Source organism: Pezoporus occidentalis, unplaced genomic scaffold (genome assembly GCF_034315485.1).
Source record: "Pezoporus occidentalis ecotype Australia unplaced genomic scaffold, CSIRO_AGI_Poc_V1 ctg11, whole genome shotgun sequence".
Taxonomy (NCBI): domain Eukaryota; kingdom Metazoa; phylum Chordata; class Aves; order Psittaciformes; family Psittacidae; genus Pezoporus; species Pezoporus occidentalis.
Window position 1 is genome coordinate 3626001 of NW_026912886.1, and position 15507 is coordinate 3641507.

General features: G+C 39.9%; 1 protein-coding gene across 3 annotated transcripts in view; it reads left to right on the forward strand.

The window, feature by feature from the left end:
* The window catches only part of ALDH1A2 (aldehyde dehydrogenase 1 family member A2), a 55998-nt gene that overhangs the window by 31851 nt on the left and 8640 nt on the right, over positions 1–15507 (forward strand). For all 3 annotated transcript variants that reach the window (XM_062627452.1, XM_062627460.1, XM_062627443.1), the window contains exons 5-8: positions 1107–1168; positions 3902–4030; positions 4164–4277; positions 13551–13653. In XM_062627452.1, the coding sequence (XP_062483436.1) occupies positions 1107–1168; positions 3902–4030; positions 4164–4277; positions 13551–13653 (408 nt within the window). The remainder of the gene's footprint in view (positions 1–1106; positions 1169–3901; positions 4031–4163; positions 4278–13550; positions 13654–15507) is intronic.

Consider the following 15507-nt stretch of genomic DNA (forward strand, 5'->3'; position numbering starts at 1 on the left):
ATTTTGTGACTTGACTGAGGCTGCCCCAAGCTCAACCATACTTTAGTTCAGGACTGCAGATCTAGTGTAGTCCTCAGTTTAACTAATGATACCTTTCACCCCTGGAGGTTTTTTGCCATTTTTGTTCACCAGGGTCTTAAAAATAATGAACAGATGAGAGAGTTCATTGAGTGAGTAACTCCCTCTAGTCTCGTACCACCCACACCTGCTGTTTGTGAACATGCAGTCTGCTTTTCCTGTACCTTGTTGTCAAGCTCATTCTTTGTCCCTGTTCTTGTATTTGCCAAAAGTTTATTGAGAAAAGCCCATAATTTCCAAGTTTCCATTCACTTGGTCCCTTCATTTATTTATTCACCTCTGCCTTGTCCAAATGGTTTGCAAAAACTTTTCTTATTTCCTGTTGTCTTGTTTTCTAGCTGCATCCAACTTTTCCCTGTCACCTTAAACTGACTGCCTGTTTAGCTTGAGGCCATTTCTGACACCGGCCTTGATCTACAAGTCAGCTGTAAGAGAGTGGCTGTGTGACGACCCCTGTATTCTCCTTCGTGTTGTCTCCTACAGTAAATTATGCTTAATTACACATTAGTCACAGGCTTCCTATTTTCATTCCGCACCTACAGAGTGTAGTGTATCATTCAATTACTTCAAAATGCCTGTTTCTGCAATACAAGATGAGGAAGATGTACGTTACTTTATTATCCCACCTCTACTTGTATACTGCTGTGTTCCAGTCATGCCTCTCCGAAAATTGTCTTTGTGACACTTCCTTCTCTTCTATAACCCTGAAATCAGCAGAGGACAGTAAGTGGCTTCATTGCTACTGCCCTTTTCTGTGCAGTACAACTTGTCCTCTTTCCAAAAAGGATAAAGCAGGTTACTTACTTTCTGATGGTATGCCTGCTTCCCTTGTTCTACCAAAAGAGCACTTAGGTTGATCCTTGAGCCTAGGTTTCCCATGCTGGCTCATGAAAAAACATTTCCATGACTTCTTTATTTCTTTTACTGCCATCAAAGGCTGATCCTTGGAGCTTTATCCCCCTCTAATTTTTTTTTTTGTTCTGCCAAGTCAAACTGCACTTGAGAGTAACCATGCTCATCTGTTTCAGATGGAGATTATTTTACGTTTACAAGACACGAACCCATCGGAGTGTGTGGACAGATCATCCCTGTGAGTATCTCTACTAGCGCTTTCTATTTATTTTCATTTGAACCAGCTCTCTTTAAAGACACATAAAACATGGTCCTCAGCTATGTGTGTTTTCCATTACGAAAAAAGCTGAGCTCATATTGTTGACATATCTTTAACAGCCTCCCTGCAAATGCTTATTTGAACATGCTAATAGGGTTTAGGGTCTGTTATTAGGAGTTAAGTTCTCAAGTCATAGAATTCTCATGATTAAAACAAGCAAAGCAAAACACAGTGTTAATATGCTGTCAGTGGTTATGGATGTTCACACAACTTATGGAAAATTGATGCTTTGCTGTGGTAGTCTTTTTATTTATTTAGTTTTTACTGTGATTTAACAGGCTCCTCAATTCCTGGGAGAATGTGATGCATTTTAATTCCATTCTTTCCTGCCTATTTCTTTTACAAGAGTGGAGGAGAAAAGGAAACTCCAGGAGACAGATCATTACAATTAACATTGCGTAGCTAATAAAAGACATGAAATGTTTGTTTTATTTGTTCTGAGAGAAAAGCACAGCATTTCATCAAATCTAATACTCCCCCTACACCCCAGTACACATTCTTAATATACTCTTGCTGAACAGTGCATGGGAATTGCACTGAGAGGCTAACTTTTTCAGAAGAACAAGTTAACCAGCTTTGGCAGAAGTTTCAATGGGAGGCTCACATATAGCTATTAAAATACTGTGGAAGCCTTTTTTCCTTCCTAAAGCACTGGGGAACTAATCAGGACATTCTCTGAAATTTCTGTTGGTGTTTTTTTGTTTTGTTCATGTTAACCACAAAGCCACTAAACAGCAACATGCAGCAATTCCATTAACGGAGGAGCAGCCAGAAAAGATTACTTTAACAACGTTAAGCCCTTTTTCCCTATTTATATTTGTTGTTATTTCATGTCTTTGTTAGGGGGTGGCTATTGTGTTTGGCACTCAGAGAAACATGCAAATGACTCAGAGAGTCTGTGGCTACACCCATCCTGCACTTATGTACTCACAAGTGGTCCTTACGACTGAAGGATTCCACAGCTCTATCCATTCTTCAGCCAAGCACATGGATAAGCATTTGCAAAATGGCAAGCCAAAGATCTAACCCCAGATTTGCTTGCCATCTCTTAGGCTTGTCTCATTGAGCTTAACTAACAGATCTGTTGAAGAAACTTGGCCACAGGCTGAAGATCATGCCAAAAGCAGGATTTCTTTAGTTTAGATTTGCAAAACCCTTTGTTCAGGGTACCCAGCCGTCTACCATACTTGGTCATTCCTACCCCAAGTTTGTCCTCCAAAACTCCAACATGGCTGTCATACACATCTATTCCAACGCTGCTGCTAATCTGCTACATGCTGCCTCCGCAGCTACCCGTCACAGAGTAGAGCCCCTGGGCTGCTGCGTGCACTTAGTCATTACACTAGCAAATATGTTATTACAAAAATAAAATTTAAACAGCAAGCCTCACACTAAACTCCTCAACCTCTTTCACATCCTAGCTTCCATCAAAACATACGCTCTTTGGCAGCTTTTAGCATAAACAGGGCTATATACCACCCTATAAAACCTATCAGAGCTCTCCTTGCAGTACAATTAGAAGCACAGGCTGTTAGCACACTGTTGGCCCTATAGCTCCCCTCCCAGGTTTATATACTGGAGATGGAATTAAAACATCACTTTGTCTCCAGAGTTTATAAACAACCGAGGGAGTAAAAAATTGGGTGTTTGGTGAAGGAAAGACAGTTGTGTATTTTTCCAAGCTAGCCAGGGGCTAGAGAGATGTCCATGAGCATGGCAGCTGATATGCATCAGGCAATAACAAGTTCTGGCCAGTGGCTGACTCTTTGTGACTGATACTTTCTATTTTTCTTTCCAAAGGAGATTATTATATGCATTTATAAGAGTGATTGTGCAAAGCAGTTATTTTATTACTCTGGCATTTCCACTGAAACCAGGGGGGCTATCCACTTGACCTGTTAGGAACTGGCCTTGATACAGAAAGGCTTGTTACTCTTATCCATAACTTGTTTGTGCATCAGAAGAATGTAATTCACTACATCTGCTGCTGCAGTAACATGAAGTTGAAATTAATGATGATACAAAAATTTATATCAGCAAAGATATATCAGTTTTGCAACTTGGTTTTTGCTGTTCTATTAAAGTCTTACATATAAATTGCTCAGTAAGACGTTTTGAAGAACATGAAATGCTTTGCCCAAGCATTAACATTTGGGGTTTTTACTGCAATCCCATCAATTAAGGGTTATATCTTTTGGGTATAAATTTTATATCTAGGGATGTATTCAGGGATAGAAAATCTGCATCCAAAAATGCTTCAGCATGAACAAACAGAATGTTTGTTCCAAATGTATCAGAATTCCAAATGTATCAGAAACAAGAAGTATTTGTGATGGGGGAATCAAAAGTGCCAATTGCAAAACAGTAAATGAAATAAAAAATTGTGACCAAAACCATTAACAGGTAACAGGATTTCTTTACGAAGACTGCAGTTGGGGGCTGTATTTTATTGAACAGGACAGAAAGAACAAAGAGGTCACTATTGTCACTTTTTAATGGCAGCAATTAAAAAAGAAAAATCCTTGCTTTGTGCTGGGAAAGATTGCTGTTGAGGATCAGCCTGAGAAATGAGCGAGGTAGCAGCTTGACATCTTGAAAACAAAATACCACTGCAATATTTTTCCATCTATCAACTTTTATTTTTTCCTACAGTGGAACTTCCCCCTGCTGATGTTTGCATGGAAGATTGCTCCAGCTCTGTGCTGTGGCAATACAGTAGTTATTAAACCAGCAGAACAAACACCACTCAGTGCTCTCTATATGGGAGCCCTCATCAAGGAGGTAAGAATAAACTGACAGGAATAATGTCTCTGTCTCTCCTTGTGGGGAAGGAGCTACCAGCACATGCCTGGTTTAATGTGTTTTGTTAGTTTTCGTAAATCATGCTTCTCTTCATTCATTCCTATTTTGACAGGCTGGCTTTCCACCAGGAGTTGTCAATATTTTGCCAGGATTTGGTCCGATTGCTGGTGCAGCCATAGCATCTCATGTTGGCATTGATAAAATTGCTTTTACTGGATCCACTGAGGTAAGAGGATTTATAGATATGTTACTGTAAAACATGACTAAATACTTAGGGAGCCAGCAGTAAGTTGTTGTGCTACATTTCTCGCTGTCACTGCATAGAAGAGCTACATCTAAATAACAGTGGTTTGTCCTTCCCAGCTAAACTTGTGTGTCACAGCACTTTCAAACCAGAAATGGCTCCTTTCCTCCAGTCCCTGCTGTGCTCGGCACCTCAGCACAGGAGATACGCCTGGAAAAATATTGCTGGGATTTCCTGTGGGCTTATGAGGATGCGAATCACATGCAAGTAGGCAGAACATCCCATGTATATCACAGCACACATAAATGCTGCTTTAGCATCTGTCATTTGTGTATCTTGGCGTACTTGGAAAAAAAGGAGAGGAAGGGGGAAGATTGGGACAAATGTACTTCAACTTTGATGCTGCATTCAAGTATATTGAAGATGAGGAGGAAGTCCAAAAAGGAAGGAGTGCACAGAGAAAAGGAGATAGATAGTCCAAGATGCCAAAACGTCTTACTGTGAGTCTATGATGCAGATGTTACAGAGGAGGTTTGGTCTTCAGATGAAGGCTATAATCTACAGAAAGAGTAACAAATCCCTCAAAACTCAGATCACGTCTTGCTCTCAAATATGCATAAAGCTGGCTGTTATCAGGGTTGGGGCAGGGATGACAGAGGTACTCCAGACTCAAGTCACAGGAGAAGGGGCCTTATCTCATAGGCTGAAGGCAGACAGAAAGGAATCTCAGTAGGAGTTTCAGGGCTGGTTATATTTAGAGAGTGCTAAACCCAGCCCCTTTTCAATTCAAAATTTGGCAGCCTATTGTACGGAGGGAGCTAAACCCCAAGGATTCAGTCTGACTTTTGTATGTTTGACTCCCACTTGAGGCAGTGGGAGGCTTTATGTATCCCAGGGGTACTGCTCTTCACAGTGAGTCAGTTTGGTTTTGATTTGAGTTGATAAATTCACAGACCAAGCAGCCATATTAGATAGGTGTGGGCATCTTCCTGGTAGGCCCAGGGATTGCAGAGACCAGCTCAGTTATTTCAAATAAATTATTCTGGTGGAATTAACCTGTAATCAAGTTTGAAAGTCACCATTCCCAAGCTTAAATTGCCAGTAAAATGTGGCTGTGGTCGTATGCCTAATTTGCACAGGTACAGTTCTGCAATTACTATGTGCCTATACATGATTTTTTTTTTATGGCAGTTTTAGATTATAATATACACAGGTTCCATTCAAAGTCAATGGCAACATCAGATTTCAGATTATTCTATGGAATTACTCTAGTCATTACTTCTCCTGTAACCAATTTATATTAGCATCCTGGAATACAGAAAACTTTAATATGAGCTGATTACCCCCCATAAATTGAGTTGAAACAATTGTTTTCATAAAGATATGTGGTCTCTGTTTAAGATAAATATTCTATTATACAGGATGTTGCACTGTTTGGAGGAGGAAAATACAGATGGGTTAGGTTTCAAAGTTGTCTTTTGTAGCCAAAATAAATTTTTATTGTAGTTCCAGACAGCTTTAGTTTTAATAGGCGTTTAAACTCAAAAGCTGTGGGTTTTATACTAACTCAGTGCCTACCTTTAAAAGCCTTACTAATAGGAAGTGAAAAGCATTACTGAGATGAAAAAGCAGTTCTCTAAGAACCTAAAGCAAGAACAGATGGAACGTTTTAATGGAGAGTTAGTGTAAACTATTCCATATTGTTTCTGATTTCCTGTAACACTGAATTTTTGTAACAGCAAGTCAACATTGTAACATTTTAAACACAATGCTGTGATAAGAGCTGTACTATTGAGGCTCTGACTTCTCCAAAACAGATTTCAGTTTTTAATGAAGTAATAATTGAAATATTTTGTGTCTCTGGTCTTGTCTGAGGCATGTCCAGTGATGTGCATTTCCGATAGCCATTAGATACATAAATGCCACACTATTAACTTCCATTCCCATGTTTCATCCAGGTGTTAGTTAAGGCAGTTAGTAGTTTCAATTTCAGCAAGTTAATGATAAAACCTATCAGGACAACAGCAAAGATCTTCAAGATTAGACGTCTGAAACAGGTTTTTCTCAAGTTTTTACCGTGAGGTTCTTTTGGAAAAAATACAGTTTCTTTACAGTTTTTAAAGTTTTAAGTATATGCTTATGGCTAATGAAGACTCCCCATTTGCCTGTAAATATCACAAAACCCCGGCTATTTTTAAAAATAAAAGGGTTCTTTCAAAGACAGAAAACAGGCTGCTCTTCCTACAAAAAGAAAATAATGCTAATGATTTCCAAAATTTGTAGAACACAGTCCACAGAAATATGAGCCAAAAGGCCAAGTTCATGACCTTAACTCAGTAAAGCCTGACGTAGCCACACCAAAGATCCATCCAGCCTAGCACTTTATCTCGCAACATGACCAGTAACAGATGCTTGTAGAAGAAGAGAGCATGTGTAGAGTGATCCTTTCCTTGCTGTAGCCTCACAGCTTCTGGTAATCGACAGCTTAAAGATTTCCTGAGCCTGAATGTGCATGTGAACAATTGTGTTTAATAGCAACTGATGGCCTTGTCATCTGTGCATTAGTCCTGTACCTCTTGAAACTTCTGACCAGTGTGAAGCCTCAAGCCCATGCCTATGCAATGACAACACATAAATGACTTCTAATTTATGATACTGGCTTCTAACTTATGATGCTGGTCCAGTTTGCACTCTCCATTCCTTTTCTGTTTCTTAGATTCTCTAGTGCTTTCAAAATCAAGTAAGTAATTCAAGTAATTTAAGTGTTTTAAGTACTCCCCCACAAATAATATGTGAAAAATCATGAAAAGCTCCTTTTTTCTGTAGTACCATCACTGTTTGATTCCACTTCTCTTTCCTTCTGACCCTTCCTTTATGGGTTAGCTCACACACATTAACAGAGCAGTCTGCCAACTCTTTCATCCCTTAGCCTGCCTGCTTCTTATGAAACACCCTCCCATGAATCACCTCCTCTCTCAGTCCCCTAGTGCGTGGCTCTCAAAACTCTTCCCTCCACAGCTCGCTATGAAGGGTTCTGCAGACACCCAGCAGGCTATTCATTTCACTTTGACAACTGTCACACTGCAAGAAAGAAAATCATACTGAGTAGGAAAGTAAGCCTAAAAATATAGTGCCGCCTCAAACTCTAGCAGCTTGGCTTTTCTGCTTCTTTTTCTGCTTCTTGGCTTTTCTGCTTGCTTTGCTTCATCCTCTTCAGCAGCTTGTTTAGTGTAGGCATTTTAAGGAAAGTGTTTATTTTTACTGTGTTGTTTTCAGTGAACCAGGGCTAATCTATGATCCTCCTTAACTGAGATAATTCCTCTCAGGCTTGACACATTTTTTCCTCATTTTCCACAATCTGATGAAACTTAAAACTGCCAAAACCAATCTTTCTTCCACTTAATCTGACCATGTCAACACTTGCTCCTATCCCTTCCCTACCTTCTCTTGGAAGCCCATAATCAATTTAAATAACTCCTTACATTTTACTGTATTTCTCCTTGATCTTTCTGGTCCCAAGGTGTAAGGTGAAACTCATCAGGACCTCAGGAGTGGTTCTGTAAAGCTCAGCTATCTCCCACACTGTCCCAGTTGTACATGCCTTTCCCTTTTACTCTGCCCCTCTCTGCCTCAGCTTCTTCACTGTTCCATGTATACTTGTCTGTTTGAGCTTATTTTGAGAAATTACTAGCAACAATTTAATTACAATAAAACTCAGTCATTTTGTATTTTCTGAGCTTGCAAATAGATCCAAACTCAGGATGTCTGGCTTACCTAGACATTGGGTATACATTTACTCAGCCATTGTCTACTGTTGGGCTGCAGAGCTCAGAAGTACAGGAGAGGTTATACAAGACTCTGTCTTTCCCAGTTAAATGAACAGTGGGGCTTATTTATTTCCAAGACAAGTGCCAATGAGGAGACAATTCTGACACAACAGAAATGCATGGAGGTTTGGTATATGACTTTCTTATTTGCTGAAAGAACTTTTTCAAAGCAGCAAAAGTGAAAGGCCTTCAAATAGCAGAGAAAGGCAGCCATCAGGAGCTGCTTTACTCTTCATTTGCCTTTATATCCTCTTGGATCTGTGAATTCAGTTACAGGCTTTGCAAATACAGCCCCCAGCAGACTGCTGGGGGCTGTCTGCCCTTGTATGTATACATACGCTCCATTTCAACAGGAACTGTGTACCCTTAAGGTCCTGGTGCACATGGAATAGTTGGGTGCAGTATGTTCTGGGTTTAAGATTAGAGATGATTATGGAGAGCAAGAAGTTATACATTTTAAAATATGTGCATTTAAAGCAGTGGCTGCATTAAAAGATGTATTTTCCTTATTGCAAAAGTTTAATGATTTCTAGTAACTTCTGTTCAAAACCAAATGTGTTACTTCCAAATCAAAGTGGCTTAGAACTCTCTCCAGTTGTTAAATACTCTCAAGATGAGAATAATAGATAGCACACAAAATATTTGAAGCCCTGGCCAACAAGAAATGTATCCTAAGTGGTCAGTTTCCACTTTGTTCAAACTACAGCCCATTAAAATGCAGACAGACTAAAGACAGGAGTCAGGTCTGTGTTCGTGCAGTTCTGTAGAGTAACCCAAATAAATATCCAACAAATTGGTTTGGATGCCTGTGTAAACAAAACGTCTATAAACAACTGCAATAAACCCCCAGCAAAAGAGTCTGCATTTTGCTTGTCAGAATGTTTTCTTTATACACTTAGATTAACAAACCATGATCTCATCATTAGTCAACGAGATACTAGAGAGACTTTCAAAGCAAACTACAGGAGAGTCAAGATTGATTCATGCCAAACAAATGTTTGTAGCTAACAGCTGTATTATCACTGATTCTAATTTACTCAGCAGGATTCTCATTTCCGAAGCAAGATGAATGTCACAATGCATGATTTAGACAGAATGTCTACCTACTGCATGAGCAATGAGTTGTGTCAGCTCTCCTGCATCACAAAATCTCTTGCTGGTTTGGGGTATCGTAAAGAATTGCATCCTGGCATTTTTTACTTCAGCAACAAGAATCCTAAAGGTGATTTTACCTGTTCTGAGATGCCTGTCAGCTTCCAGTGCTATACACATGCCCTGCTCAATAGAAGGACAGTTTAGTTAAGTTGCATTATCATTCACTCCTTCTTCTGCTGAATCTTTTTGATTGTATCTTGAACAGCTTGTGCTTCCTGAATGAGAAGTAGTTGTTTCCCTTTTCCCTTTTCCTTCCTTGGTGTTTTTGGTTGAGGGAGCTCTCCTTAGACAAATATTGTGCCTCTTTGCCTGTAAAATCTACATGTCAAAAGAATTCACCTTCTTAAAACTGAAACTAATAGGGTGGTGTTTATCAGCCCTGTCAGAGTTAACAGCATTTAGCCACGGATTTCCATGGGGCCAGGATTTAACCAAAGAACAAAGGAGCCCTTTATTACTTAGGATTCTCTCTAGGAATTTCTGTTTGGGATTGCCTTTTTACTTGTGCTGCACCATTCACTATGCTCTTTTCAGGGCTGCTTCTCACACAGGGCACTACACAGTCAAATAAAGCTGCTCTTCTTCATGTCAGTATTTTAAAATTCACTTGGCTTTGCTGGAGACACACCTTGAACATGCCATGAAGGCCCTAAGATGTTTCTCAGAAAGATATTGCATACAATCTGGAATTCAAGAAAAAAATGAGGCAGGCTAAGCAAGCAGCAGCATGGGGTTGAAAGTTTTGCCAAAACCCTGACACGCTGTGCCTCAGTAGCTGGAGAGGGAAAACTGCAACTCCAAAAAACACAGAAAATTCCTGTCTGATCTTACAATCTCCCCAGAACTTAATCTCTTGTAACCCAAACCATTTACTGTTCTTCAGATGTTCTTTCAGTATCCAAAGAAAGGTATAGCAAAGGTGGGCAGTAACTGAAGATGTAGGTCTTCTCTGTCAATTTTTGCACTCTTCATGGAATCTTTTTATCTACGTATCTCTCTGTGCTGTCTTACCTTCACAGTCTTGACTGTGGCAGCATGCAAATAAATGACCTACTGTTCAGCTAGACTGCTGTTCCCCTACAGTCAGGTCTTTCCTAATGACTTAATGCATATCTGTGATCCAAAGGAGGTTCAGAGCAGAGAAGAAGCCAGGCATTCTGACAGAACTGTAGAGGAAGTATCACAAATCTTGGAGTTTTGCTTTTGACTCACAAGACTCCCAGTGCTTTAATAGTAACAGGCAAACCCACCTGTACCATTTAGAAACACCGAGTTCTGTCTAAAACCAAAGAAAATTAAAAGAACATGAAAAGCAACAGACTTTTTTGTATTTCTGCACGAAGTATTTAAAATGTGACTGCATGAGCCTCTTGAAAGATACATTAAACTTCCAAACACAGAAGGCATAAATAAGTACAATCAAATGCTTTGTGTCATGTATCTCAATGCCTAATGTCATACACTTTACAGTCCAGAAACAGACTCTTGCAGGACTGTTCTTCAAATCACCTTTTTGTACAGAGGTACCACAGAATGCTTCTTAAATCTACTGTTGTTGTTCTGAATAACAAATTGCTTTCTCTGAGGTGGGCCAAATTACATCTGCCTCACCCTCCATGCAGTTTACAAGGTTATGGTACTTCACAAGCTATTCAGGGATAGTCCTGATATCAATCTTGAAGCTTATTCAAAACAAGGATGGGGAGTCAGGGTTTTCTCTGCCAACATTCCTGCTGGATAATCGCACAGCTCCATTATCTGTGGGGGAGTCCTCTCTTCCAGCGTTCCCTCCCAAGGCTGTACTGCCTATTGGGAGCTTGCAGATACAGCTGAGAGACACCACAGGAAGCATGTACTGAAAGACCATAGAGATTGCAACACTATCACTTATCCCTTTCATGCTGTCTCTCTCCAGAAAGAGAGGGTCAGACAAAAGGCTGCCTTTGTCACTAAATAATCACAGTGCCTGCTGCCTTCCCTAAGCCTTTTCTCAACCTGTAAGTGCATAGGGCGCAATAGGAACACTGAACAAAAAATGCTGAGCAGCATGAGCCCTGCCATCCTGATGTATGCACTAACTTCTAATGGGAAGGACAGAGTGAAGCTGTCTGTTAAGTTTATACTTGGGAACTTGACAACCACCTCCCTGTATTAACAATACTCTGGACCATATTTTTCTGAATTAGCACTACTGCCTCCAAGCCCTTTGGACTCCAGTATTTGCCACATACATATTTGTCATATACATAATAATTGGATTTGCATATTTGTCAATCCCTAGTTTGTACAGAATCCTTTCCAAATCTTTACTTACATGGACATTAAAGTGGTAGAATGGAAGGCAGAGAGATGCAAGCTCAACATACTGCTTTGGCGTCCTTGTCTGTTCTGCTCTTTGTGAATTTTTTGAGTGGGAATAACTGGCAGTTGTTCTTTGAGAGAGGGAGGTTCAAGGCAGTGAGGGTGTGAATGGTATTGGCTGGCACTGGCTATAAACATGGCACTGTCACTGATTTCCAGTGTACATTTTCAGCACAGTTTGAGAGATTGGAATTTCCAGATGACATGCTCAGTGTATGTGGTGGGGGTGGAGGGCAGAAAAAGTCCTTCTTTTTCTTGTTCACTTCTGGCTGTCAGTCAAACATAGCAATAAAATCAGCTCCAATTAAGGGGATATGCAAGGAATTTCATGATAATGTCAACACTCTGTTCCACTGATACAGGGGTAAAGAAGAGAAACTCATTTTAAATTTATAGGCTGGGTTTTTGTAAGAAATAACCAGTCACAGTGGACTGTGGTATCACCAGATAAACAGTTAATCACAAAGGTACATGAAGCGGTTGACAATTCCTTCATTATCCTGTGGGGTTCTTGCTTTGTTTTTTTTCTGTGGGGGCCCTGGTTTCTGTTTCATTTGCTTTCTGATTACTCCAGTGCTGACTTAACTTTCTCCAGCAGATTGCCTTCAGTTCTCTTAAGAGATTCAGCTTCTCATCCATTAACCCCTTACTGCAGGGAATTTCACTCACCTGCCCTCAAATAGGAAACAGCTAGAGAGATCAGAGTACCATGTGGAAAGTCTAGCTCTGGATTCACTCCCATCTTACATCTAACTCTCTGCGTGATGACAGAGCATGTCCCAGTTAAAAGAACACATTTATCAAAGCTCTCAAACTTCTCAATATTCAATAGACACTTAATACTGTGTTTTACCATGTAGGGCCCAAATCTACCTGTGATTACTTCCATGGCTGTAAAATGGGCATAGTTACACTGCAACACTACAAATCTGATCGATTTTGGGTTCATTGATCCAGGGAGGTGAGAATTTCCAGGGAACACAAGTTGCCTCTCCATCTGTACTGATGTGGAAACAACATCAAATATGTAGCTGTCAGATTGCTACTCCATTGAACCTACCCTCATGTTCCTTGGTGAGAGCTGCAGTCTGTGGCTGCTCCAGCTGATCCCACAATCTACAAAGACATTTTGGAGGTGCTTTTGACCTCCTCAACCAATATTTAGATTATCTGTGGTGCAGCTGAGGGTCAGGTCTGGAATGGTGCTTTTGTAACTTCTTGCCCTACTTGATCTTCTGCTATGTGCTCTTAGTCCTGCAGAAAAGGCTGATGATTTCATCAGAATTTGACATACTGTGGCTCATGATTTCATGGTCAAATTACTTAAATGTTTGGGCACTGTAAACTGTATTTAGAGGAGAACAAATGCCCTCGTACACAGACTGGCTAGCAGTTTAGTAACTATAAATAGTAAAGGGTGAAATAAACTATAAAAGCAGTGATCATGTGGGGCAACTATAAAGAAGTATAATAGCAGTTATTATTAATGAATAGTAATATGCTTAGTACATGCTCAGATATCAGATCTATTTTTTTTTCCACTAAAAAATTATATAACTAAATCTCTTAATAATAGTATCTAAAAGCTTGTGAACATGCCACTAGTTTGGATGGAAGCAGTTCTAGTTACATCAAGTTCAGATTTTTAATTCAGCCTTCTTACTGCACCCTGAAAGCAAGCCCCAAGCTGTTTCAGCATAGATACAACCAGGTGAAGGGTACTCTGTGCTCTGCCTCATCCCTTCCTGATTTCTAGCAAAAAAGCCTGGAAAACTGTCCACTGCTGATGAGAATCTGGATTGAAGAACCTGCTGGCTTATTTAAAGCTCTGTTCCAATGATAGCCAACATTGGCTGTTAAAATGAACTGTATGACTACATTCCCTGTAAAATGTGTCTCCATTTCCTTTCAGGTTGGGAAGCTGATCCAAGAAGCAGCTGGAAAGAGTAATTTGAAGAGAGTTACACTGGAGCTGGGTGGGAAAAGCCCAAACATTATTTTTGCAGATGCTGATTGTAAGTCAGCACTTCCATATTTTTCTTACAAATACGTTTGTGTTGTGCTTTTTTTTTCTTTTCTTTTTTAATTTATTTTAGGGCACATTTTTCATATGAAGTGACTTGGCCCAGTAGAGCTGTCTCTAATGGCACTTTTAATCTTACAGAAGCAGCCTGAGGGGTGATATTTTTTATAAAAAGACAATATTTGAATCCACAGATTCAGAAACAACAAAAAAAAACGGAAAAAAAGTTACAGCCAAACATATAGAAATGGCATTATCCACAGTCATGGTCCCATGCACATCTGTCATCCTCAGCTCCACAGAAAGGTGGTTTAAGTGCTTTACATTTGGAAATGCTATGATTTTTTTTGGCTTCACAGCATTATTAAAAGGGAGGGCTTTAATTTACCCTTGAATTACTAATCTGGTCAGTGCAATATTCCTTTGTTAAGGTGTTTTGATAGTAGGTATAAATGAAGACTATACCATGTTTTAAATTTTCACAATTGAAAAATTGTGTATTGAAATATCCTCATTGCCACTGTCAGCAGGGAACTGAAGATTTTGGCAGCTGGATGATGTTGTGCAGCTGAGATTTTTGGCACCTGAGAAGGTACAGGGCAGCTGTTTAGGACAGGATAAAAACACAAACTAGAAGTCTCTACCTAAATGATCAGCAATGAAATAGCTCAAAATATTGATATCTAAATAATCAGCAGTAGATTTTGACATTAACACCCCACTAAGATGAATGGGACAGTTCACACCTTGCTCTGAGCTCTTGTTTCAGGTTGTGTGCAAGCATACTGTACTCAGTGCCTTCTCTGAGAACTTTGTAACCCAAACAAATAGACATAGAAGGATATGATCTTTTAATTTAGAGGGGAAGGCGAATAGACAAATGATTCTGAATAGCCCGAATTATGAGAGTTTGTCAACAAGCCTATATTCATCTTACAAACTTTCTGATATTTGGAAAACTAGGGAAAGCTGGAGAACTTTTCAGGAGCTTTTCTACATGGAAATGCTTCACCAGCTTGGGGATCTAAATTATAGCCAGTTGTGCTCATAAGCTAAAAAGGCTCTCGTCAGCTGGAGCCAAATGCAGATGTTACAGCCTTCTACCCCAGTTACTCATCCTCATCTCTCACCAGAATTCACCACATCCCAAATGTCCCTAAGCTACTAATTCAGACTGGATCATCTGAACGTTTCTAGTAGAGTAATATATGCTGGGGGGAGGTCTGTGTTATGCTCCTGCCTGCCATACAGAGCTGTACTTTATCTGTGACTTGCTGTATTTGCCAAAAAAGGTTGAGAACCTTGGGAGAAGTTGCAGGCAATGGGGGAATAACAGAGTGCAGTCTTCTTCCTGACTGTCTGTTCTACAGTATGTCATACTAAAGTTCTCTGGTCTTTCCATAATTACAACCACCAGTACCTGACCTGAGATTCAGACTTCAAAGCACCAATTATTTAAGAACAGCAGGCAATTTGCTCACCATTCCAAAGGAGCTGTTTGTTCTGTTTGAGGAACACTGCCAAAGGTTAGCAGAAAGCATGACAAAGCTGGTGAAAGTTTAGTCCACCCAAAAACCAGAATGGTTAGAGCCCCTTTGTGGTGGAAAAACTGAGGTAACAATAGAGGAAACATCAGTTAATCAGTTCTCTCCACTAGCGTTTTCAATCTCCATGGACTGAATTGGAATACAAAGATATGATTATGGTCCAGGGAACACACCATATAATTTTTTTCCCCACACTGAGGGCAGAATAAGACATTTCTGTTAGATGGATTTGTCTAGAATGTGTTGAAAGCACTGTTGCTTTGTTTATTCCATTATAGATTGTACTTTAAGCAATGCTG